Here is a 25,073-nt window from a genome sequence, read left to right as displayed (position 1 = left end):
TGCTCTTCCAATTCAATTCGTCACCTTTTCAATTTCCTGTTCCCCAAAGGCCTGTCCTTGCCACGACACTTTCCCTTGGGTCTTCTCACCAGACCTCATCGTTGCTGCCTCTCTCACCAGTTAGAGTACATCTCTTTTATATCTGCACCTATACCTGTACCTATCACTGATGGGCCTGCCACTTTCACCCCAGTTTTATTCACAGTATTAACTTGCTCACTTTCCAGCTTTGTTCTGATGGGGCTGCTAGTGCTTGGTTGTGTTGTATCCCGGCTGCTGTAAATGCAAATGCCGTTCTGGCAGTCTGACTGCTTGTGAAGAAGTCAAAACGGAAGAAAAAACCCCTATATTTTTAGATTTTTTTCTCTACCTTTTGGACTTTCTGAATGTGTTGGTCTTTAAACCTTACCTGCAAAGAAAGCTAAAAAGCCCGCTTAATTAAAAAGCTCACAGTGTTTGGGTTTGGTTTTTACTATGTCTGGAAGGCACTGCTTCATTTCAGTTCCTTTTTCTGTAATAGCAACACCCCCACCAGTTCCTGCACCAGGGCGTCAATGTCTATCAGGAAGAGGAGAAGACTATCGAGGCACAATATCTGTTACTGAATCGGGAAATACCTGTCAGCACTGGAGTTCTCAATCTCCTCACAGACACGCTCGCACTCCTGAAAACTATCCCTGCAAGTAAGTGAAACTTCTCCATTATTCAGTGTCCCTGAAAAGTACTTCATTTTTCTTCAACTGTGCTGCAAAGTTCTTCAGTTACACCAGCAGTCATCACTTGCTGGGTTCCATCTTTTCAATTTTTTTGCACATTTCTTTTTATTCACTTATTTGTTCTTGGATACTAGTGTCTCCTCTTCTGACTTTCAAGCTCTGCTTGACTGACTTTTTCCCTCTTCAATTCATCCTTTTACTGTATTTTTGGTCAGGTGAAGCAATGTGGAGTAAGAAAGTTACAATTATGATATTTCCTTGGGGCTAGATTCTTTCACCCTGTGTTTCTGCTGTGCTGCTCTTGGCCTCAAAGTACTACATGAAATACAATCTCTTAGTTCATCCATCAACCTACGAGGTGTCTGGTTTAGCACATCCAAAACACCAGTGCATTGCAATTATTCATCTAGTAAATGGCATCAGTAAATTACAGCAGCAGTTACCCACCTGTAAATACAACAGTAAACTGGGCAGCGAGGTATATTCTCCTGTTGTTCATAACGTTTACCAGGTTTCCATGAGAGGCTTTTCTTAGCCAAGTTTTCTGTTTCAGGAGCCTAGAGGAAAACTACTGTAGAAATCCCGATGGTGAGAAGATGCCATGGTGTTACACCACCAACAGAACCGCCCGGTGGGAATATTGTACCATCCCCTCCTGTGATGGGGCAGAGCCAGAGGCCCCTGGTAAGAACAACAGGGGACATCTGGAAGTGAAGGGTCGTCATGGTTTATTTTGAAAACTCTTGGGTGGCTCTGCTTAGTTGTATTATTGCTGTCACTCTCAGTATTGCTATGTATCAGCTGAACGCCTGAGCCTGGTGTGGAGCCCAGGATGGTATGTTCAGTCTGGTGGATAAGTGCAGAAGTTTTAAGTCACCCACTGACCCAGCTCAGGAAAAATTGCAGTAACAGAGGTCTTTTCCTTTTGCCGAGTGGTGGTTCCCTCCACCTCCATGGAAAAGTTAATTAGCTTTACATGCCAGCTCCTGAAAAACTGAATCCAAAGCAAAACCAAAGATAATTTAAGAGCACTGAACCAAGACTCCATCGAAAGAAAATTCTCCTTACACAAGGCAGGCTTGTTCCACACATGCATCTGTGGCAAAGCCACAGACATTCCCCCACCCTGGAGAAGTTTTGATCCATATGTGAACTGTTTGGATCGTTAGCTGAAATAAATCACCATGCATGACAGTTAAATTGATGTACGAGTGCTTTTAATCTAGCATATCATGAAATTTTTACAAATGTTTTTCGAAATCTTCTTTTGATCTACAGTCTGGGAAGGATTCTGTTACAGAGAGCATGCTGTGGCAGTCAGTGAAATACTATGGCTTGTTGTTTTCTGTTGGCTTTCTATGCTCATGTATAAATATCAAAGTATGAAGATGCAAGGGACTGGTTTCTGTTATTCACTACAGCTGTTGATGTGCCTGAGCAGGCTCAAATTACTGAGGAGTGCTATCAAGGCAATGGTGTGACTTATCGTGGCACAGCTTCTTTCACTGTCACGGGAAAGAAATGTCAAGCCTGGAGCTCAATGTCACCGCACCGACACAATAAAACGGCAGACCAGTTCCCAAATGCGTATGTGTATTTCCCATTTACGTGTTTCATCGGACAATGACCATTGATGAACTTGTTTTGATTTGGATCATCTTTACATAACAATGATTTTAAAGCTGGGAAGGGAGTGTACTTGATAAAAATAATTCTTTCCTTTTTTTTTAATGTGGAAACATTGTCTATTAACCTCATCTTGAAACAAAGCACAGTTGTCAAAATTATGCTTTAGACTAATTAACTGTGCGTTTCTACATTGCTTCTAAAGGAATTAAGAGTTATCACAAATTTTCCCTTATACTGAAATGAACTGTTTCTATACATGAGGTTATTCATGAGTTTAAGTCTTTGCTTCCTAGTCTGCAGTTCATTAGAGCTTTGAGGAAAGGATAATATTCCTAATATTTACTATCTATTTATTCCAAAATGAAAAAAATTATTTCTTCTTAAAAGCTATTAATGTATTTCAAAAAGTAAAAAGAATTGTATCTTTAATATACATATGTGCATTTACATCTGGATTTGTAAATGGTATTCTACTATAACCATTAATCAGTGAATAAGTATTTGACATATTTAAATATTCTACACACGTTTCTTGATTTCTTTATGCTGGAAAAAGGATTTATGTTACACTCTGTACATAACAAATGATCTGTGCTAACTCTGTAGCAGATCTGCTAAAATGTTCTTTTGAGTTCTTCTCAGCACAGTGGCACGGATGGGAATATATTTTGCTTACATTTGTAGGGGCCTGAAGCAGAATTATTGCAGAAACCCAGATGCCGATAGCCGCCCCTGGTGCTACACCACTGACCCCAGTGTGAGATGGGAGTATTGCAACCTGAAGAAGTGTGATGACCCTGTACAAGTGACTTTACCAAAACCTCCCCAGACAACACTGGAACCAAACCCTGGTGAGAATACTTTGCACTTTCCCCAGAAATGCTTATAACCAGCAAGCTGTTTTTTAGGGAAACCTCATCAAGAATTTAATGAGGATGAAATACAGGAAACTCCAGATAATTACAGAATTTAATATAATACTGTATCCACTCTCTTAATTTTCTGAACTTTCTTGTAGAATTTTATAGCAGGGTTTCTGTAATTGATTTTAGATTAATATCGCATCTTTTATCTACTACATCTGGCAATATTGGAAACACAAGGAAACAGATGGCTAGTAGTCTCCAGGCTACTGTGGGAGGGCTACTAGCAATGACAGCAGATATAGAGGTGATAGCATTTTGCTGGCAACTGTTCTGAAAAAGTCTTTTCCTGTGCCATGCATTCACATTTCCAGGGTTCCATTTGCCGCAAAGGATGGCTGGCTTTTTTAATTCAGTTCAGATGCAATTTTGTTATGCAGTAGATGGTTAGAGCACTGCAGCTTTAATTGTTTTGCTATGACATGTTCTTCTCTTTAGAAGGCTATTAATTTTGGCTGAACTTGTATTACTGCTTTTTACCTACTGTAAAATGTGGAATTGGACAGATATCAGTGTCTGTAAGGAAAAGACTTTATGAATGCACGGTGTTTGTGTTCCTGGCTTCTGGAGTCACAAGGGGCCAACTGAATCTACGCCTCTTTGATTTATGACTTTCATGATCATGAAGAAAACGTTCAAAATGCAAGGAAATGAAAGTGTGATTGTTAGCCATCACTGACACTAGGTTGTCCTTCTTTCCTTGTACACACATTATGTAGGACGTGTGAGCCCTACTAGTATTTCCTCAAATTTAATTCTGTCTCAACACCACCAAGTATGGACGTGGCCCAATAGCTCACAGCTAACAATAATTTCCTTTTCCTGTTTCTTCACAGACTGCATTAACGATAATGGTAAAGACTATCGTGGCACAGTAGCAAAAACCGCAAGGGGCAGGACTTGTCAAGAGTGGAGTTCTCAGAGACCTCATAGCCATGACTATTTCACTCCTAAGACTCATCCAGAAGCAGGCCTGGATAAAAATGTAAGCAGCTGTTCATTTAATACTTGTTGTCATTGAGCGTCACCCTTCTTCTTCATGGTGCCTCAGCAAGCATGTCATGCCACGACTTTGTAAATTATTTTCCTCAGTTCAATCCGAGAACCTGATCGTGCTAACAATTGTTGACATGAGCAGTTTGTACTTCTGTGGGACACACAGATCCCCAGAAGCTCTGTTGAATGCTTCTGCAGCATGGCCAAGGGGCTTCAGATGGGCACTCGCTTCTCCTCACTACTGAGGATTAGCTGGTCTGTGGGCAGCATCTCTGCCTCCTCTGCCAGAAAGTGCACCTGGGGTCAAGGGCTTCAGCAGTGACAGTGATGGGTGAGATGGCGATCGATCCAACGTTCAGTGCAAGTTCCTTGCGATATGTAACCGATGGATTGCCGCCCCCATCCTCTACTAATTCCCCCTCTAGCCCTCCAGCTTCTGCCGCAGCCCATCATACAAGGTTATACATGCATCTGACCCCTCCTGTAAGTCATTCTCTGTCTCTAACCTTCATCCCCCTAGTCCTAACACACATCCTCATCACTAGTTCTCCAGACTTGTAACATCCCATATACAATACTTGCCTGGTCTGTAAACAAGCTCTGTATGTGATATAAAAAGCTTGTTTGATGTTGCCAGCTTGAACTATTTTTATTCCAGGTACATGATTGTAGAGCTTGCTTTAGTCAACCCTCTGATGGCATCACATACCCTGTATTGAATTCCAGCTCAGATTGGGGAAACTCTTTCCGAAAAGCTGCCTGACATAAACTTTCGGTTCTTGCATTTGGCAGGGACTCCTGGGGAAGGAAAGCAGACATTTTCTCCTTTTTCCAAAGACATGGGGTATATTTCAGAGTAGGGAAGGCAACTAGAAAGATATCTGGTAGCATGCGGTTGTATGAGGTGCCTGTGCTGAGCAGAGATCAGTCAGTATGGCCAGTGAGACGTAGAGAGTGATTCAGCTAACCAGGCACCCCACAGCAGGGTGAACACTGCACCCCTGCCCCTGGGACTCATAAGCATCACCAAGTTGTGCAAGAGCAGCTTACACAATACCCACTTGTCCCGGGGTCGTGCAACCGGAGTGGGTGTGAAAAGACCTCAGGGCTGACCCTACTGCTACTAACTGCAGTGGAAGCAGGGGCAGACAGTTTAGTGCTTTAGAAAATCCCATCCTAGGTCTATATCTCCTATTTTTTTGAGAGCTCAGAGTCCAAGCCTGCACTAGTGAAGCTTAGTTGAAGCTTAGGCTGAAGACAGTTGAAAAGGTTTCATTTTTATTATCTTTTTCTAAACTCAAAGAGCAAATAGAAAAATGAAACAAATTTTGACAAAAGGAATTGGAAATCACTATCAAAAAGGAAGTAAAAAAAAAACATTTCCCCAATTTAGTTTTATTTTATTTTGAATCATGCATTGGTAGGCTTTTTTGTCCCCTGGTTAACAGCTGGTGTCTTTATTGTTTGTTACAGTATTGCAGGAATCCTGATGGAGATGTGAATGGACCTTGGTGCTATACAACAGACCCAAGAAAAGCCTGGGAGTACTGTGACATTCCCAAGTGCTGTAATTATTCCTTTAAAGACTAGTGTCTCCCTTTCCTGTAACCTTTTAAGACAACTGGAGGACATTCAGTGATTAATCTGAAAGACTGATCTAAGACAGTGCTTTAGATTGGAAATTAAGGCTGCGGGGAAGTGATGCTCAAAATCTGTGCCCCAAGTCTTAAGAATGGTGCTTATTCCTTGGAAGCCCCAAACACAGCACAAGATGTACCTGAAGCTCATGGGGGTTTTGCCATGTGTTTCAAAACAGGGCTGTTCCTGCAGAAATTTCCCCTGCTCCTGCCTGGTCACCTGGCATAACTGCGTGTGTGTGGCCAGGCTGAACAAGGGATGCTCTTAGCCCAGCAAAAGTTTTGCACTCCCTGCTCATGTGGCTCTGTCCTGGGTGTAAACAGATTTTCCCTCCTCTGATACTGTACCGTATCACATGTCTGGGAAGTGCATCAGGCTCTAAATATTAACCAAATGCCCTTGGCTTTGTTACAAGTAATCAAGCCATTCAGGACTCTGAATGAGGTGGTGCAAGTGTACAATGATGAAGTTTTACAATATTTTGGTTTCAAGTCCTTTCATGTCCATCAACAATAAAAGCTATGCCAGGAAGAGAGGTAGTTCCCACTTGAAAGAAGGGTGACTTTCTTGTTGCTCTATCCTCTCAGCTGTGAGTAGCAGAAAATATGCTCTGATCAAAACCCCAAAATGGGGCAAACAAGAAAAAGGAAGATGTTCTGTAACATGCATATACTGTAACGAAAAATACTGCTGCATTGAAGTGTTGGGCTGGGACTCTTAGGGGAAAAAATGGCATTTTCACAGGGTTATTGTATTCATTTTGAAGACCCAATTTCTTTTTAAAATTCATATTTTTTTTGTTCAGTTGTTCAGCTAAAGAACAAAGAAAATGTGCCTTTTGCCTTTAATTTCATAAGTTAGATCCTTTTGCTGACAACAAATTCTAAATTCTGTGTTGATAAAAGTCAGTTTCCCATGGCTAAATAGGAACTATGCTTTTTTAGTAACTCGGAGACATGTGAAGTACCAAAAGATCCTAAATAAGAGTGGACAAAGTTTTGCTCCATAGAGACAGTGATTGAATTTCACGTGCTGTACCACCAAGATTAGTTGGAAAACAGCTGCCAGTGTAGCTTTTGCATTGTTGGCATCTGTAAGAGTACATTTAAAGATGTTGGGAGAATTCCTTTTTTCTTTCTCTCTGTTTCCTTCTCTTTCCCCTTCTGGTTTTTTTTCTACCTGACTGTGGATCTATTCATGTGTAATTTGCTGACTACTAAGAAGTGTATGTGAAAAAAATTTGCCAGGCATTTTTTAAGTGTTCCAGATGAAGGTAACCTAATAAAATATAGGTGGTGCATGGTATATAATTGCCTGCAGAGAATCAAAAGCTGAAGTGACAAATGTAGCCGGTTCACCTTCTAGTTTTCTGAGCACATAATGAATGTATAGCAAACACAATGAAGTTCCTTATAGTGATTTTTTTTTTCTTATTCTGTAGCTCCTACTCAGTATGAGTGTGGAAAATCCAAGTTCAGACCAAAGCTGTGTGCTCAAAGGATTGTTGCTGGGTGTATTTCGCATCCACACTCCTGGCCCTGGCAAATCAGTCTCCGGACAAGGTATGGTCATTCCCCATTATGTTAGACTTTGCATGCAAGGAAACTTTGCCTCTCATAGGATGTTATAGTATGTGGTTGCAGCATTCTAAACTTGATTTTAATTTAAAAATAGCTCAAGGCTATACAGTATGTGTGTTAATCTTAAAGAATGTCATTTAGACATCCAAGAATTCTGTTTTGTGATGAATAATTATAGAATTAATAAAACCACTAATTTCAAAAACATTTTCACAAAAAGGCAGAATTACTTTAAATCTGTCACTATATCCTATGTTAGAATCAGTATCATATCAGTAGAACCAACAGTTTGAAGTACAGCTGGTACAGATCTTGATCAGTCCTTCCATGTAAGCGTTTGGTCCTACTGGCAAAGTTATTAGCAAAACTAGGAATCAAGGCCAGTTGCAGAGCTTTCTGACTGTAATCAGAGCTAGATAAAACCCAGAATCTCTAAAATGGCATACATCACTGCACATAAGGTTTTCCAGTAATGGAAATACTGGTTAAGAACAAAGATCTAGGTGTTTTCATACAAGGCCTTATAAAAATGTCCGCACAACACTACCGTCATTGTAAGAACTATTGTTCAAGGAAAGTAAAATGTTGATTCTTAATGAAAATGTGGAATAATGTCTTTAGTTGGTAAAGGCGTACATATTAGAAAGATTGCCTGATGAACTGCAGTAAAATTAACTTTGCCACCTTAAACTAATGCCCTTTTCATGCCTTTCTGCTCTATTACAGCTTTGGCTTGCATTTCTGTGGGGGAACTCTGATAGACCCTCAGTGGGTTCTTACTGCCGCTCACTGTTTAGAAAAGTAAGTACCCGTTACAGCCTGCAGCAGCATTTTCTTACACTAGATAGAAAATCAGAGAAACAAAATGGACCCAGTAACCAACCTGAGCAGTCTCTCAGCTCAGCTTGCAAACAGTTGAGAATTGAGCCAAGTCTATTCATCATTCATTAAAGCAGAGTTTTGACTGAGGAAACAAAGAGTGACAGTGATACCTTTTGCCAACTTGATTTCATGTACCATAAGAAGGGATTAAGAAATCTAGTTTGTGCCAAAGCTGGCTTTATTTTTCTAGCTTTGACAGAGCAAGGTTTCCAATAGCATCGTAAGTGGTCTACATCCTGGATGTGTGTTCATCAGCTCACCGTGTGCAATCATTTCCAATAGGTCCTCACGGCCAGCTGCGTATAAAGTATACCTTGGATTACACAGAGAAAGAGCATCAGAGGCATCAGTGCAAATACGAGATGTTGAGAAATTGTTCAAGGAGCCACAAAGGGCGGACATTGCTCTGCTAAAACTAAAAAGGTACCCTTTCACCTGAAGCGTTCCTTCATTCTGCTGGGACAAGTTGACTGAATAGTGGTTGCTGGGGTCATGGAAATGTGTGTTTCTGTACACACTGTGTTCAATCAGTGATTTAAGGCCCTCTCTTTCTTCCCTTTCTGCAGAAGCTCCAGTGGAAACCAAGATGATTCAGCTGCAGGGCTTCAGAAAGGGAAAGGGCTGCCTTGGGAGGGGAGGAGGGCGAGGGACAGTGACCCAGGCTGGCAATTCGCTGGGTGCCAGCTGCTGGGAGGTGAGGCAGTGGCAGCAGAGTAGGAGGAGGTAATGCCTAGAGCTTTCAGTCTGTGTTTCTACATGCTTCTACCTTGGTAAGGTAATGAGGATTGAAAGCTGCGATATTAGCGTGATGTCACCCCATACTCTTCCCATGCTGTGGTGGGGAGATTTCTTTTTCCAGCAGGTCTGTCCGGCATGCAGGCAAACAGTATGCACATTTGATGCAATACCTAGTGTGGCCCTTCTTGCATCTGTTTCCATTCATCTGAACTCTCAGTGGGGCACTGTGCAATCAAAAGGAATACGTCCATAAGCTGCAAGCAGATGTGAACATATGGTGCCTGTGCTTTGATTTCCGTGGCTGCAATGCAGGTCCAAAACAGATGCAGGGTCAGCACAATTAATGTGGCTTCTTAATTGAGCCTAGCCTTAGCTGCACCCAAAGGCAAGTCAGACTGACTTGGGTTCTGCTGTGTACTACATGTACAGTTTGAAAGTGATTTATAGTCAGACTGGATGCAGACAGAGCAAGCTAACACCTATGTGTTAAATGCCACTAATTTATACCCCTAAGTAGTTTTGTAATTAGGTTTTGTTGGCTATGCATTAGCCTAAGTCAAAGCATTTTCCTGGATTTATGTTAGTAATTTTAGTATCAAAACCTCTAATTGTTCTCCATTTCAGATTTTTTCCTTTTGTGTATCACATTCTGAGGGATTAGAGCCTAAAACAAAAGCAATTTTGCACATCAGAAAAGCCCTTTACCTGAAGTTCATGATTTCAAAGAAAAAAGGCTGACTGTATATAAAACCTTTTTAGAAACCTGAAGGTGGTATTGGGGAGAAATGTGCTCATGATTGTTCCTGTATGAGTCTGTTGCTTGTTTCTTTCAGCCCAGCGTTCATCAATAATCATGTTATCCCAGTTTGTTTGCCAAAAGAAAATTCTGTGTTAGGAGGAAGAGAGGAGTGCTATGTCACGGGCTGGGGAGATACAAAAGGTGAGACAGAGTTAACACAACTGAAAGCTCTGTGTCTGGAGATTGGTATGTACTTATATTCAAAGTGTATATTCTCTTTGTGCCAAAAACATCCCTCACAAGCTTGCATGCATACCTATTTCATCAAAATTCATCAGGTACTGCCATTCTTTCCACTCTTTCCCTCTGATTCAGATTCTCCTAAATCACTCAGAGCCATGTAAACTGAAACCCCCTAAACCAATACTAAAAGAGGAGAATCAAACCTAAGGAGCTGCTAACTCTCATCTCTCAGTCCATTCTGCTTTTCCCCAAAGTGGACTTTTACACAGACAGAAGCAAAGTTTTTCTAGACTTAAGCTATTTCTTAAGCACATGAAGGTGAGTTTGCTCATTGTCCTAAATGATTTTTTCTCCCAACCAGCCTGGTTCAGAAGATCTCACACAAATACAAACATAACTCTCATTTTCAAAACCTCCCACTCTGTCTTGGTTGAGAGCACCGGTACCTTCTCTGCCTCCTTGTTTCTGCCCATCATGCCATTTTCAACTGTTTACTTCCTACCTCCTTTCTTCCACAGAGACTCCCACAAATATCAGTGGGTACTGGATCTGTATGGGTGTACTGTGGGTATCACTTCATATTATGCATGGAAAGTATATGCACAGTGCACAAATACTAGGCTTATTTTACTGCTTATTGATATCTTGATGTTTGTTTTGTGAAGATGTTCATTTACCTTTGTCATTTATTGTGTTTTGGTTTTATTTGCAAAGGAACTGGTGGTGACGGCTACTTAAAGGAAACTGGTTTCCCTGTAATCGAGAATAAAGTATGCAACCGCCCTGAATTTTTGAATGGTAGAGTCAAAAAACACGAGCTCTGTGCTGGGAATATTCATGGTGGCACAGATAGCTGCCAGGTAAGGAAGTCTGTGAGCATCAGAGTTAGTGGTAAGCACATTCAAATCAAATAGTGCTTTGCTTTCCGGCCTTTAGAGGCTCAGAATTAGCCTTAGGATGTTGCCACACCATGTGGCATGTGAGCTGAAAAATGCACATGGATTCTGCTCTTCCCTTGCTCCCTTGTCTGCTGCTAGGAAGTGGGGCAGGTAATTTTTCAGATAAACCTGAACAACAAAGCACATGGCTGCCCAAGCCAGGTGTATGGAAGACAACAGTCTGATTTTTTTTTTCCCAGACCACTTTGCTTGCCTCAGCTAGACTAGCTCCAATGTCCAAGCTAGCTCAGTTAACAGCCTGAGACATCTCCTTTAGCAGTCAAGGAACAACGCAGTAGAGTCTGCCATGCAGGCATACCAAGGGCCAAAGGAACTACTAACTTCCAAGGATCAGTGCCAGTGCCTGTGAAAATCACACTGGGGGAGGCAAAATGCATGCTGGACTTCCCTTTTGCTGAAAAGGAAGGATATGGTTGGCAATAGCTCATCTCACAAGTGTGGTATGAAGGCTTTCTCCAGAAGTCTAGGTTTTGAAATTGAGTTCTTCAGTTTCTTTAAATAGTTGAAAAGGCTCAGAAAAGCTTAACATACTGAATCAAGATGGAAACTTCCCTCCCTGAAAAGCTAGAGATGACTCTGTAAAGAACTGTGAAAACAGCAGACCGCCTGCCCCAGCCGGCAGGTCAGCACCATTGCCAACACAGCCCAGATACCCTCCGCACAACCACTGTGATGGGCAAGCAGGCCATTGAGGGGTGTGCACTCGTGGCTTAAGACACATGGCTTGAATGCATGCACTCACTTGGTCTTGGATCATCTAGTAACAACAGGAACCCATAAAGACCTCAGAGAAGAGACTGAGGGAGGAAGCGCAGTTTGAGTTACTAAGGGCAATCAGGTTCCTTCTCACCAAATCCCCTTACTTCAAAAATAAACATACCACTTGGATGACGGGAAGAGATGACTTTACAACAGTGTTCAACAACATGAATAGAGAACGCTTCTCTGGCTAGAGCTCCAGTGTTGTCCTGTAACTTGTGTGCTTTTCACATGCAAGAGGTACTTCTTTTTCTGTGCCTCGTGTGAGAAGGCCACTCTTGCACATGGGGCTGTGAAGGAATCATCCTGTTCTTTCTCTGTTTAGGGGGACAGTGGAGGACCTCTAGTCTGTCTAGACCAAGATAAATTTGTCCAGCATGGAGTCACCTCTTGGGGTCTCGGCTGTGCTCAACCCATGAAACCTGGTGTTTATGTTCGAGTTTCCAATTATATTCCTTGGATTAAGAGCATAATGGAAAACAACTGAGCCTGAGTATGGACTGCCCTCTCCTGGAAAGCAGTATGCACGTTAGAAATACAAGATTCCAAGTGCAATATTAAAGCTACGATCATTCATTAAAAAGTAAAATAAATATAATCATCCATTTTAAATTGCTATAAATTAATAGTTATTGCCAAGAAACCCAATTGACAGTGTGTTACCCTCTTTCTGTATGTTCTACTGTTTGCTATGTTTGACAATAGACTTACGCACCCCTGAAATACGTGTCAAAAATCCCAACCTCGACTGTAACTGGACATCTGTATTTCAATTTATATAAGGCTCTACAATGACTTTTTTTGCTAAGGTTGACTTTCCCAAGATGTTATGCTTCCAACAGATTAAGAAAGGAGAAAACTTCTCACTTTCTATGAGTTGTCTCAGCTTCTTACTGATTCAATGATATAAACCAAAGAAGAATCTCACTGTACATATCTTATATGCATGTGAAGTTTTATTAAATATGTCCGATGGCATTAAATACATGGGATGGAAAAAAAAAAAAAAAAGCAAACACATTTGTTTGTATTTTCATACTTTTTATTGACATGGAAATCTGTGTGTCAGCAAAAGTGCAAATATTGCATCAGAGATATAAAACAGTGAATAAAAAATAGCCTCACCCTAAAGTTAGTCCATAGTGAAGACAGAGAAATAACTGTCAATCATTACAGCAAGTAATGACAATGTGTTTAACGTATTATAAAATTTTGTTGTCCATAGTACCCATCCTGTTTCACTATATAACTTTATCTCACTATACAACCGTTACATGTACATTTTTCTTCTCTAAAAGAAAACAAATGTACACATTCCTGTAGTTATAGGAATGGAAAGCTTAGACCTTTAGAGATGCTTTCCAGGGAAAGCTTGGCTCACACTTGCCAAAATGAAACACTTGCTAACTGTGAACCTCCGCTCTCATCCTGCACCACTTGCACATCAGCCAGGGAGCACCCCACAGGTGCCAGGCAACCCCCAGCTCTGCATGGTCTCCTTCCAGCGTCCCCCGGGTGTGCTGATTGTGCCCCAACTAACACAGTTACTCCCTGGGCTGGGATTTGTCTTGCCCACTTTCTGCAGCGCAGAGGTCCACTCCCAGGCATGCCAAGCTGCACGTCATTTAATTTGTCTTTTTTTTTTTTATCATGCATGTATGTATAAAAGGGATGGGTTGCATCCTAGGATGCAACCTACTTTTTTGTTTCTCCCATAGGCGAGAAAGGGAGATAAGAGCTATAAAACAGATTTAGATGACAGGATGGTTTTTGCAGCTTCTACATCTGGAGTGTGATTCTGGGAGAAGTAACAATCTCGGGGCATTGTCTTCCTGAGAAGCAACAGCTCTGATAAAGCATTCCCCATCCACATCTCTGGTCAGGGGGGATTCACTGGGCACAAATACTCTCCTGCATATCATCTGCATCTATTAATTTGGATCATTAAGTCAGCCAAGAAATAAGCACAGTAATTCCCTGACAACAGAAATTCTGTGTTGCAGCTTGATCTTGGATTTGTAAAGGTCTTCAGATATGAACTGTTGCAGGCATAGTTAATACCTGGCTTGTAGGCAGACAAGCCTACTCCTGCTGTCCTTGCCAAACCCACCAGAAATGCCTGGACATGCCTGAGCTACTACAGAAGCCCCACCTCATAACCTCTTAAAGCTTGTAAATTGTGATCTTTTCCTTCTGCGACAGTGTCAATGGCAATAAAAATTGCCACTTATCAGTAACCACTTGCACAGACTAGATGAAGTAACAAGGCAAATTTGGCGGCGGTGGCACATTTGGACCAAATAGCACATTCACTTGTTTGTTGGTCCGGGGAATCTCTTAGCAGGCAGGAAGAACACAGCTCCTGGGTTTCTGAGGTCATGTTGAACATGCGTCTTTGGCGGTGATAAGGCCATCCTTTGTCTGCTATGTATATCACATCTCTCACAGAGCCTCTGAACTGTAACACATGCAACACAACTAAAGCTGGCAGCGTTTGGCCCCTCCTGAAGCGGTACCTCTCGCTGAGGTGGGTCACAACAGCCTTTTTATTGTCAACCCATGCACTTTAGGACAACACCACTTTGCCACCTGTGATGTTTGTAGGACTTTCCTGTAAGGCTCAATGTATTAAGTGGTTTGAGGCACATATGAATTTATAATAACTCTTTTTAAACAAGCAGCCTGCCCAGTGGTCTGCACGACCCTGGCTGGTTTCCCCCAGGGTCCTCCCTCACTGAAGGTCTCTCTCCGCTTCCACCACCTCATTTGTCCTCTCAGCCAGAACAGCGTAACCCCACAGCCACCAAACCGCTGGCTGTACAACAGGTTACAACCCACTCCACAGCCTTCATGAGGCAACCCAAAGTCTCACAGAGATGGGAGGATTTTCCGTCTTACAAAATCCCCGTTAGGGGTAAGAGCACAGGAGCCATTACCAAATACAAACTCTACTTGAAGTTGTTAAGTACTATCATATTAGAAGTCAGGCTTTTTTCCTGCTGTCCTTTACATATGAATTTTTAGAAAATAAATACATCCAAACTTCTGACACTGCTCCTAGCCATTTTACATACTGAAATATTTCACTTATATTCTCTTCTAAGCAACATATGATGCTATGCAAAACAAAGAACAGTCTGAAAGGCCAGAAACAAGTCTTTGAGTCTCTCACTTCTCAATGCATTTTAGTTGCCCACAAACAGCAGCAGCTGGCAAATAATATTGAGATTTCTTTGGCAAGCTGTACCTTTAAATGATCTCCACAGTCCTTCTCAGACTGCTGCAGCGTTTAAGAAACCGACTGAAAAAAATTCAAAATTGACAACGAAGCGTTAAAAGGAAGAGGGAGGCTCAGCTCACACAACATCGCACCTGATTGCCTCACCACAGCTCTCCGAGGCCGTGCCTGCGGTGCAGGCTGGCGGGACACGAGGAAGGCAGGGCTGAGCTCTGTGGCCAGGCTCCCAACCTGTGCTGAGACGCAGCACCCAGCCAGAGCAAGCCCACAGCTTCCAGTTCAGGGCTGGCCTCTGCCAGCCAGCCCCAGCGGAATTTACAGCAGAAGACCCTGTTGGTGTAGGAGGGGTTTTCTCCCTGCAGCAGTAGCTCCAGTTTTGGGTTGCCTTCTAGATATTGCCAATTAGCCAGATATATTATGAGAGGCTCGTTTAGTTTCATCTCTTTCAGTCGCTACTGACTTTTACTAAGCATCCCATTGACCTTTAACTATGCCTCAGAGGAAGTTAGAAACAGCCTTGAAAGACAGCCCTTTATCGCTCGCTGCTCAAAGTATGCAAACATTAGACTGAGATTACCAGCAAAGGTCCTGTTTTCCTCCGGCAGGCAGGGTGGGTGGTATGGGCAATTGCTGGGAAAAGGCAGGGAGAGCTGGGGACTGTTGAAATGCACAGTGTACTCCCCACCACAGGAACCCCCCTGTGCAGGCACCTGCCTATATATGCTCTCAAGATGGTGAGACTGGAGCAGTAGTCATTCAGCTTTACTGACTGTGACATTAGCACTACTCATTTGTGCTATGAACCTTCAAACCCCAGTCCTATATTTGCTTATGCCAAATACATTATTTTCTGAGGTTATAAGGCCTTTTACAAGGCTTTCTAATGTTTATTTAATTCTCTATTGGTGACAGGATACCTTTTCAACACCACATCTTTTCAAGTCCTTCACTGTAATGAGTGTAGTCTTTACCTGTCAGTGGCCAGGGCCCACTGCTTGAAGAAGAAGGTCATACAGGTGAAAGGGAAGGCAGGCTGTCCCTGCCATCTGCTTGCAGAGCCACAGATTCAAGCTAGTGTGCTACACGTCGGCTTCAAACAACCAGGACCAGCTAACACTTCATAACCACAGGTCTTGCCCCATCCCTGCCCATCTTCCCAAGACAGCTTAACATCCCTGTCAACAAACCAAATAATTTATCCCCAAGACAGGAAGATGACAATAATAATAATGGAGAGAAGACAGAAATTGCAAGTCCCGTTGGCAGTGGTCAGGGCAAGGGAATTTTGTTTGTAAGGATGGGCAGAGAGCGTGTTTTAGAAGGAAAAAATCGGCATGCTCTTGAAAGAGAGGGTTGGAAAAGCACCTGACAGGGGAGAGCAGGCAGAAACTCTTCCCTTGGAGAAGGAAATCCTCCCCACCCAAAGGTATATGCTAACAATAGAAGTAAACAAATGGCTCAAATATATAAAGAAATAAATAAGAGCTCACTGAGCTGGATAGTGCATCTTTTAAAAGCTGTTCTGTCCTCTACCAAGAACCATAGAGTGCTCCCTTCCTGCAAACAGCATACTCAGAAAAAAAAGAATTTATTCCATATTTATAGAAAAATACACTGCTTGTTTTAAACGTCCTTATGCTTAGAAAAAGAACATGGAGTTTAATCCATATCCTGCAGCAAATTTTGAAGTGGTGGCAGGTGGAGAACAAATTCCCAGTATGGGAACACGGCTCTTTGCTCGGTGCTGTCCTTCAAAGGTCAAATATAAGAGTTGGTGGCTTGGTGTTTCCGTTTCTTGCCACATTTACCAAAATGACTGAAGAAACAGAAGAGGAGAGGGGTATAAGCATGAAAGAAACAGGAAAATATGTAGTCCAAGTTGTAGTCCAAACTGCAGTACTGAAACTTTTACTTTCTGCATAGAAAATTTCCTCTTTCTTTAGTTTGTACATTGAAGCAGGCAAAAGTTGTTGATGTAATATTCAAAGTTACTGCTTGAAACATTAATGTATAGTGCTAGCTCCTCAAGAAATTTAGTCAAGGTGTAAATGTTCCCTGCACACCTGCAGTGCAGTGAAGAGTCTGGCTTGCTGTGTGCCAGGAGTGGGAAAGCTGTGCCTACAACTCTTCAGCTATAATAAATTCATCTTGCACGTGACTTTTCAATGACTTCACACATTGTGGAAATGCTCCCATGATCAAGGGCCCTTCTTCACAGGGTGCTTTGATTGAGGTAAATGGCTGGCTTTCTTGAGCAGAGAGCTGCAGGTTATACTTTGCAGTCTCTCTCTTGCATGCTATTACTTTCTGCTTCTAGAGGTGCATAGGACAACTTTTTGTCTCTATGAGAAAAACACAGATTCTATCCCCATACTTTTTTAACCACCTGCCTTAGTGGTACTGAAAACTCGTGTTTCTATTGAGTAAAATACCACCTGCTCACAACATCAACCTGACTAGGGAATTTACTCTGGTACTTGGAAAACATCAATAATTTATGAAAGCTGATAAAGTTGGAGGAGAATACCCTCAGGAAACCTCACCCAAGTAAAAGTAAGAAAATACAGATCATACCTTGAAAGCTGCTCCACATCCTCCACTGTCTCTGGTAAGGAGATTCCCTTTGTCTCTGGTAAAAGCAATACTAGGAGCCCACAGATAACTGCGAGAATACCTACAATGGACATTGAAGAAATGCAAAAGCAATAAGAAAATTGTTACTTTTCTTATTTTCAGGGTTTATACACTGAGAGAAGGTTATTCAAATTAAGGGCGAAGTGAGATTTTTAAAGTGCAATTGCTATTTCTGATCACCCTACTCTTATCAAAAACACCTTTATGCTACATTAATTTAACCTATTACAAAAAAACACCTGAGGGCTAGGGCTGCATTTGCTGCCTGAACTGCCCCTAAAGGGAAATCTTAGAAGTCAAAAACCTGAGATAAGTCCATAGAAATTGCACTGGAACCAGGATGGTATTTCTCACATAAGACGAATCTGCCTTTGTTCAAGGGGCTCTATCACGCAGATGCATCTGTGTTTCTTAAGATCATTGAGATTTTCCTGAAATACTCTGTTCATGTATCAATGGCCAAAGTAGATTATGTGATTCAGAATAAAAATTCATCCTTGGGAAAGAGCATTCAGATACAGAGCCAATCTGAAATAGTTCATCAGGAATGGTTCTTTTGGAATAATTTCTTGCATAGATATAATTTAAATAACGTAATAAGTCAAAAATAGAAGGGCTGGAGCAAAAAGTAAAATGTTCCCTGACTGTTGCACAGTCCTCTCCGATCCTCTCTGAATTTGTAGCTGTTTACTCAAGACAGAGGGAATTCATCCATCCTTCAACAGTAGCAGAATTTCAGAATTAGATAATGTGAACACCGCACTTCTATATGTCTATTCTTGGAATAATGCTAATCTTTTAAAATGCCTTTTGTCTTTTCATTTTTGTTTTCAGCTAAAGTTGTCATTAGCATAAATTTTCCTTCTTATTCTATCCTATCCCTTTTGCTTTTTTCCCAGTCATGTGTATCTCCTAGAAGCCTGGTTTAGTCACAGACTCCCATTTCCTTGTTGGAAAAAACTAATTTTTTTTTCCACAGAATTACTCCACAGAGCTCATTTTTTCCAAAATACAGCCAAGGAAAAGAGTTTGGCAGGAATACAAAGTTATGGTTAATACAACATCCATAGTCATAACCGTATCTACCAAAAAAACCAAACAAAGTATTTTTTAAAGGACATTAACCTCTACTTTTTGGGAGACTAAGCTTACTTCTCTGCTATTACAGAACTCAGCTATAAGGTTTCTCAGTCTTAATGCACCTCACATATTTTCTTTTATGGTCCTTCAGCCAAGTTACCCAAGCAGACCCGGCCTCTTCCATGGAGTGCTGTGAAATTTCACCCATTTGCTGTTCAGCCTCTTGCTCTAGGCATGAAGGTTGAGAGGGGCTGGTCTGACAGGGAGATGAGGCCACACACTCCACTTTGCCCCGAACGAAAAGCTCTGTTAGGAGGAGGATATTTAAACCAAAAGTACATTTAAAATCAAATCTTACTGAAAATAATTAGAGGTAGCTCCAACCAAATGGCTGCTAACCGGAAAAGCAGGAATGGGGCTATGATTCCACCTAGGTCACACAAACTCGAGCACAGGGAAACACCAAAGTTTCTGCAAAAGAAAAATAGTGCCAGATATTTGCGAGGTGCTACCAAACAGATGAACCAGCAGTTTAAGGAGCAGAATGTAGACTTAGCTTCAAAATTATCTTATCAGTATATGCCATCCGCATTGAGCAGTGGCTATTCAGGTAGGAAACTGGAAAAAAACAAATTTAACTGAACAGCAGTGAAATAGGGAATGGGGAAAAGCAGAAGGAAAAGTTGAAAGATACCTGGGAGCTTCCGACGTACCTCAGTGTCGTAGGGTACAATTCAGTGTTCACAAGATAGACGATTTCAAAAGCCATTGTGATGCCCAGTCTTCCCAGTGTGGCAACTGTCGTTTTGAGCCATGGGATATCTGTTCATTCAAAAAGAAACTTGGGTGAAGTGTGCTTTGCTGCACCAGCAGAGCATTTCTGAGAGCACCAAGCACTGTCAGGAGAAGCTACATCACAGAAACCCCAGATCAGTGCAAATCAGACTGAAAGGCCACTGCTGTAGATATCAATCTATACTGGCATTTATTGCTTTCCAGCATCATGCAAGGCTGCTTTGGAGAATCAGAAATCACTTCTAGTCGATTGATTCAAGATGTTGGTGGGGCATAACAGCATGGGTGGGAGAATGACATTATAAGCTTCTGTGACCATGTCCAAATTGTCCAGAGGAGCATTTATTTATATAGGGATGTTATGCTGTAGGAAACATTGTTGAGTCACCTGCCAAAGCCCTCTGACCACAAACAAGCTACCTCTAAAGGTGCATAGAATCATAAAATCATAGAGTCATTGAGGTTGGAAAAGACCTTTAAGATCACCGAGTCCGGCAGCAAACCCAGCACTGCCAAGTCCACCACTAAACCATGTCCCTAAGCACCACATCTACACGTCTTTTAAATACCTCCAGGGATGCTACAGTAAAATAATTCTCTCTAGAGCAAGCCAACTACGCTTCATAATTTGTCTAGCCGTTGCACATTAGACACACTTTGAATAAGGCTATTCCTGGCCATGGTCCCCCTTCCCTTCCCTGGTGCTTTTTTTTGTACCTGACACAACAGGTCCAGGGGCCTTGCGCTGCCCCGGTGGCTCTGCCCAGCTCTCCTGGCACTGCTCAAGCCCTGGTGCACAGCCACTGCCCTGTACCATCATCGGGAAGCCTTTATACATCAGCAGGGGATGCGGGGGTCACATCCACACCGCAGAGCAGAGCCATCCCGTCTCGCTGTGTGCAACCTCTCAGCAGTCCGAGTGCCCTCTCTGGAGAGCCGGTGGCCTCTGGAGGAGCATCACAAGGAATGCAATAAGCACTTCTGCAATGCCCTTGGGAGAGGACAGTCTCCTGTATGGTCTAACCACGATACCATGACCAGGCAGATAGGGAGGCCAGTGAAAGAACAAGCTTGAGCCTAGCACGAAGGGGAGCTCTGCCACTGGAGGAGGCTTTGGCAGTGGTTGTGTTTTCTCAAAACTTCAATAGGAAGAACAAGAAAACATTTCTATTTGCTCTGAACCAAAAAAAATAAGACACTTGGGGTTATTTCCCTTCCAAAACAACCAAACAAACCCCCATCAAATTTCATCCATGTTGTGACACACTGCCTTTGCCCCGAAAAGTTCTGTTTTCAAACACTTGTAAGAAAAGCAAAGGCTGGAAAGAACAAAACAAACCCATTTTGTCTCCCTGGCACCCCTTCGGTCCATCAGACCCCCGAGGTGAGAGTGACGTCCATGTGCCTCCTCCCTCTGCCAAGGGACATGAACTGTGTGAGCAGCCCACTGTGACGGAGCTCTCACAAGCTGCCGGTGCAGCTTTTCCCATCTGTATAAACAGACTTTTCTTGAAAGCAGGACTTGGACCTCAGGTGTTCCATCTGGGAGTATCTTAATCCCCAGGCTGTCCTCTCCTCACCTGGGTAGGGTCCCCTCAGCACTTCACCGCCACTGAGAGCAGGCTGGTGGCAGCATCCTGCTCTAACCCCAGGTCACCGCTTTCTCCCCTCGCTCAGGCCATACCAGCCTCACACGATACTCCTGCTCTAACCCCAGACTCACTGCACCGTGCTCAGCATATGAGGTGGCCCAAAATACATGAGGGTGCTGGAGGCAGGTGTCCTGCAGGAATAATTCCCCAGTGCTGCTCTTTGTTTTCCCCTCCTGCAACAGCCCTAGGTCCAGGTGATCAACAGTCCCCAGTCCCCGCTGTCCCAGTGGGACCTTTGTACTTTTTTAACAGGTGGAAAATGATGCTGGCAAAGCCGGCGGATGAGATGGTGACCAGGCCCTCTGTGCCTGAATTACCAGGCCCTGTATTGGGGGAGCTGCCACAGGGGCACAGGGCAGCTGGCATCTAGTCGCCGTGTGGTGGCTCTTCTGAGGGGCACACGGAAATGGGGACCTTGGGAAAATCTGCCGGGACAGCATAGTCAGTCTTGATGGGCTTCAGTGGTCAAACTGATGAATGCAAACAAGTGATGACAACGTGATATCCCAAGGCACGATTGCACAGCCACCAGTGCTGGCATCAGGAACAGACTGCTGATCTTGCCTCTCCCTTCCCCATCATTTCTGCTTCTACTAAAGCAATGAAGCTCCTCAAGCATACAGTATTAATTTTAAGTACTTTTGGAGGAATCCCTTTAAAGGGAGCTTAACTGAGACACAGGTGAACCAACACACCTCTTTGAAAGATTTTTTTTGCACTCACCACAGACCTGCTTGCTTTCTTGGGCACATCATGCTCTTGAAGTGGCTTCTAATGGCTCTTCTCTAGGAAAGCGATTGCCCCACGATATAACTTTGGGATCTAAAACCTGTAAGTCTGGCCAGGACTGTACCTTACTTTGACAGGAACATCCCTGAGGAGGAATAAGCCTCTCTAATGTCCATTCAGCTGCCAGTCCCCAGCTACGCTAAGGCAAAGCATGCTGATACAGTAATATTCACTTCAGAGCATCTCCAAATTCTTCCCCAAGGATTAAAAAAAAAAATACACAGGAGGGAAAACAGTTTAAAGAAAAGATAGAAGTGCCAGGAAGCCTGTGTGCGATATCAGACCTTTCAGTTGTCCTTGAAACCAGATAAAAATGACTTAATCAAAAGCCATATCTCTTTTCCAACCCTTTAACATTGTCCAAACCCCTGGGAGAGTGAGGGCAGGGCAACAACCTCCATGTTGTCTGCCACAGCCCCTATAGCATGTTGTGGTTTGCACTGTTTTATTTGTCAATGAGAAGACCATCAAGCTGCCTCAGCTAAATCACCGATTTCTGACATCATTAAGTGTCTTCCAAGTCAGGGAATGTATTTTCCCTTTATGTTTGTGTACTCTTGCCTTGCATTTGCCTTCAAAAAGAGTACAGGGCCTTTATACACATTTTTTCTAAGACTACACCCAGACACTCCTCACCACCCATCAAAGGTATGGCCATTACATGTCCCAGGGCAATCTATAAGCAAATAAGGTATGTTGTTCCATGACTGCGGTGCTCCTTGCATCACCAGACACTTTTTACTTTTATCTAGAGTTTTGTGTGGCCTGCTGTCCTTGCTTAAGGGGTGTCAGAGAGAAGTCATTGACCTAAAGAGCCTGACTCTGGGAAGGGAATTACCTTCTGGCAAGAAGGCAGTAATGAGGCATGCAATTCCTGCCACGATGTTGCTTATTGCAAAGGGAAGGCGCCGGCCAATGCGATCAATTGTCACTAAAATTAGGAGAGCAGCAGGCAGCTCCACAGCTCCTGAGATGAAGAAGTCTAGGTAGAGGTTTCCTCCGACAATTCCTAGGCGCATCACAAGCCCTTGGTAGATAAGGGCACTTGTGAACCTAAACAGCAAAGGGGAAAAATGTTGAGAGACAAACAAATGACTGCAAGCAGCTGGAAAGACCCTTGAAGTCACAAGGGACTTTTTCTTCAAAACCCACCATCCTGGTAACAAGCTGGACTGATGTGGGCACTCACCAGGCATACATCAGGATGAGCGTGTTCCTCCTCATCCGGGGAGTCCTCACCAGGTCGAGAAAGGAGGGGTTGCTGACCTCCTCATTGCTAATAGTGATCTGAGGAGAAAAGCGAGCAGTAGAGTCAGCTGTCGAAGGTCAGGCAGGTGCTGGGGCAGAGTTTCTATGTAAACACGGTGCTCAGCAATATTCCAGTCCAGTGAGCAAAGGTGCTGACGAGCCAGCTTGCTGCTTTTAGCACTCTGGAGCAGTGCGCAGATATGGGAAACAGCTTATCACTGAACACAGCTGTGGGCTCTCCTTAATGATGATCATGCGAAAATTGGAAAAAAAAAATCCCCAATCTTGACTTGAGAGTGGAAAAATGATTTCCTTCTTGTAAACTGAGAGATGTTGACTTGGAATTTCTTGGAAGGCAGTAAGAGGTCGTTGTCACATCAGGGTCACTGGGAGCAGAGCTGCCTTCTGCCAGATGTGACAGAGAGGAGGAGACCGTGGCAGGAAGGGCAAAGCGATGGGCTGAGGGAAGCAGGGAGAGAGGGGGTGAGCAGCAAGCAATGGGCTTGGGAACACGGCTGGTGGCACAGCTATGCAGCAGGAAGAAAAGAGGAGCAAGAGAAAGAGCAGATCTGTGAAGGCACTTGGGTGCTACAAAACACTCAATCGGTGAAATTCAGAGGGTCTTAAAATACGCAAGCACTGTGCTGAACATGGCTTTTACCCTGGAACAAAAAAATCCTGCGACTGCCTGCAAAGTATAGTAAATCTGTTCACAGCTTCCTCCAATACAGTCACAGCGAGACACTTGATGAAATCATTAGTTAAAAGGTTTAGCAATAACAGAAAAGGGCAGGATTTCACAGAGTCTGTGTTTGCACATTCAAGTTCATTGCCATAGGATATTGTGGAGCCAGAATATTAGCAGGGCCAAAAAGGGTTTAGTCCCACTGATGGAGGCTTCTTTTAACTGTGGCCAGCAGTTTTTAACAGTGATGTCCAAGCCAGGTAGCAGCCCTTTTTTTTGTGTGTTCATTTGGCAGGTGAGGAAGACAAGGTAAGAGAAGGCAGAGGTGGTTTTAGGCAGGGGCAAAACGTGAGACCGCCCAAGAACTGGCAGCCACCTCTAGGATTGCTGTCAGCTCTCCAAGCAGCGGTGGGAAACATGGGGTTAAACCTGCGGCAACCTTTTTAGGATGATTTCAGGCAGCCTGGCTGCTTTAACTCTCAGCTATTGCCCCCCTCCTGAGAGGAGGCCTGAGAGAGCAAAGAGAGGAGTCAATCCCTCTCTACCACCACAGCACCCGCTGCCCGTGCAGGAGCCCAAGGAAATGATCCCGGCTGATGGGAAGTCATGGGTGAAAGGATGGAGAAGCACTTGGGAACATGCAGATCCGTGATGAGAACACGGGTAAAGCCAAAGGCATTGTCTGAGGGTCTTGTTGGCTCAGCCAGGGCTATGCCCAAAGCTCTTAGCCTGTGTTTGGTTTTTCGTATCAGAAGGCAGCACTGATGTTTTTCAGTGAGGTTTGGCTGGATGTATTTACACTTGGCTTTTTCATACCTGAGTGACACAAAACTTTGTAAGTGGACAGAGAAACCCCACATTTCGGTGAAGCCCCTTCATACTCCCTCTTGCTTTTCTTCTGTAACCAGAGCCAGAAGATTTCTTCAAAGCACTGCCACTTCTGCCGCATGCCAGAGCCCTTTGTGGGGCAGGCGGAGGTTGCTGGGTTTCTGCACAGCTCTGGTCTCTCTCATATTATGGTATAAATTTGCCACGACTGTGTTTATAAAAGCAGGCTGCCGGCCATCAGTTGTGACTTTGTGCAAATATGGTTTTAGTTTTCCAAAGGACTAAAGATGAATTCAGCATGGCTGCTACCATATATTTTTAT

At 43.2% G+C, this 25,073-nt stretch overlaps 2 protein-coding genes across 4 annotated transcripts in view; one reads left to right on the top strand and one right to left on the bottom strand.

Moving 5' to 3' along the window:
• PLG (plasminogen) overlaps positions 1-12,738 on the top strand; it is a 63,109-nt gene extending 50,371 nt beyond the window's left edge. For both annotated transcript variants that reach the window (XM_049801641.1, XM_049801640.1), the window contains exons 8-19: positions 521-683; positions 1,270-1,400; positions 2,138-2,303; positions 3,030-3,196; positions 4,105-4,253; positions 5,738-5,831; positions 7,344-7,464; positions 8,209-8,283; positions 8,647-8,787; positions 9,936-10,042; positions 10,799-10,944; positions 12,128-12,738. In XM_049801641.1, the coding sequence (XP_049657598.1) occupies positions 521-683; positions 1,270-1,400; positions 2,138-2,303; positions 3,030-3,196; positions 4,105-4,253; positions 5,738-5,831; positions 7,344-7,464; positions 8,209-8,283; positions 8,647-8,787; positions 9,936-10,042; positions 10,799-10,944; positions 12,128-12,289 (1,622 nt within the window). In that variant the 3' untranslated portion in view covers positions 12,290-12,738. The remainder of the gene's footprint in view (positions 1-520; positions 684-1,269; positions 1,401-2,137; positions 2,304-3,029; positions 3,197-4,104; positions 4,254-5,737; positions 5,832-7,343; positions 7,465-8,208; positions 8,284-8,646; positions 8,788-9,935; positions 10,043-10,798; positions 10,945-12,127) is intronic.
• Positions 12,739-16,612: 3,874 nt separating this feature from the next.
• Positions 16,613-25,073, bottom strand: part of SLC22A3 (solute carrier family 22 member 3) — a 33,518-nt gene continuing 25,057 nt past the window's right edge. The window contains exons 6-11 of one of the 2 annotated variants that reach the window (XM_049801645.1): positions 23,180-23,277; positions 22,829-23,043; positions 19,468-19,576; positions 19,113-19,225; positions 17,615-17,714; positions 16,613-16,856 (exon numbers count right to left, since the gene is read on the bottom strand). In XM_049801645.1, the coding sequence (XP_049657602.1) occupies positions 16,799-16,856; positions 17,615-17,714; positions 19,113-19,225; positions 19,468-19,576; positions 22,829-23,043; positions 23,180-23,277 (693 nt within the window). In that variant the 3' untranslated portion in view covers positions 16,613-16,798. The remainder of the gene's footprint in view (positions 16,857-17,614; positions 17,715-19,112; positions 19,226-19,467; positions 19,577-22,828; positions 23,044-23,179; positions 23,278-25,073) is intronic. The other variant, XM_049801646.1, reaches the window with a different exon arrangement.

This window comes from Accipiter gentilis, chromosome 5, assembly GCF_929443795.1.
Source record: "Accipiter gentilis chromosome 5, bAccGen1.1, whole genome shotgun sequence".
In the NCBI taxonomy this organism is placed as follows: Eukaryota; Metazoa; Chordata; class Aves; order Accipitriformes; family Accipitridae; genus Astur; species Astur gentilis.
This window is presented reverse-complemented; position numbering and strand designations above follow the sequence as displayed.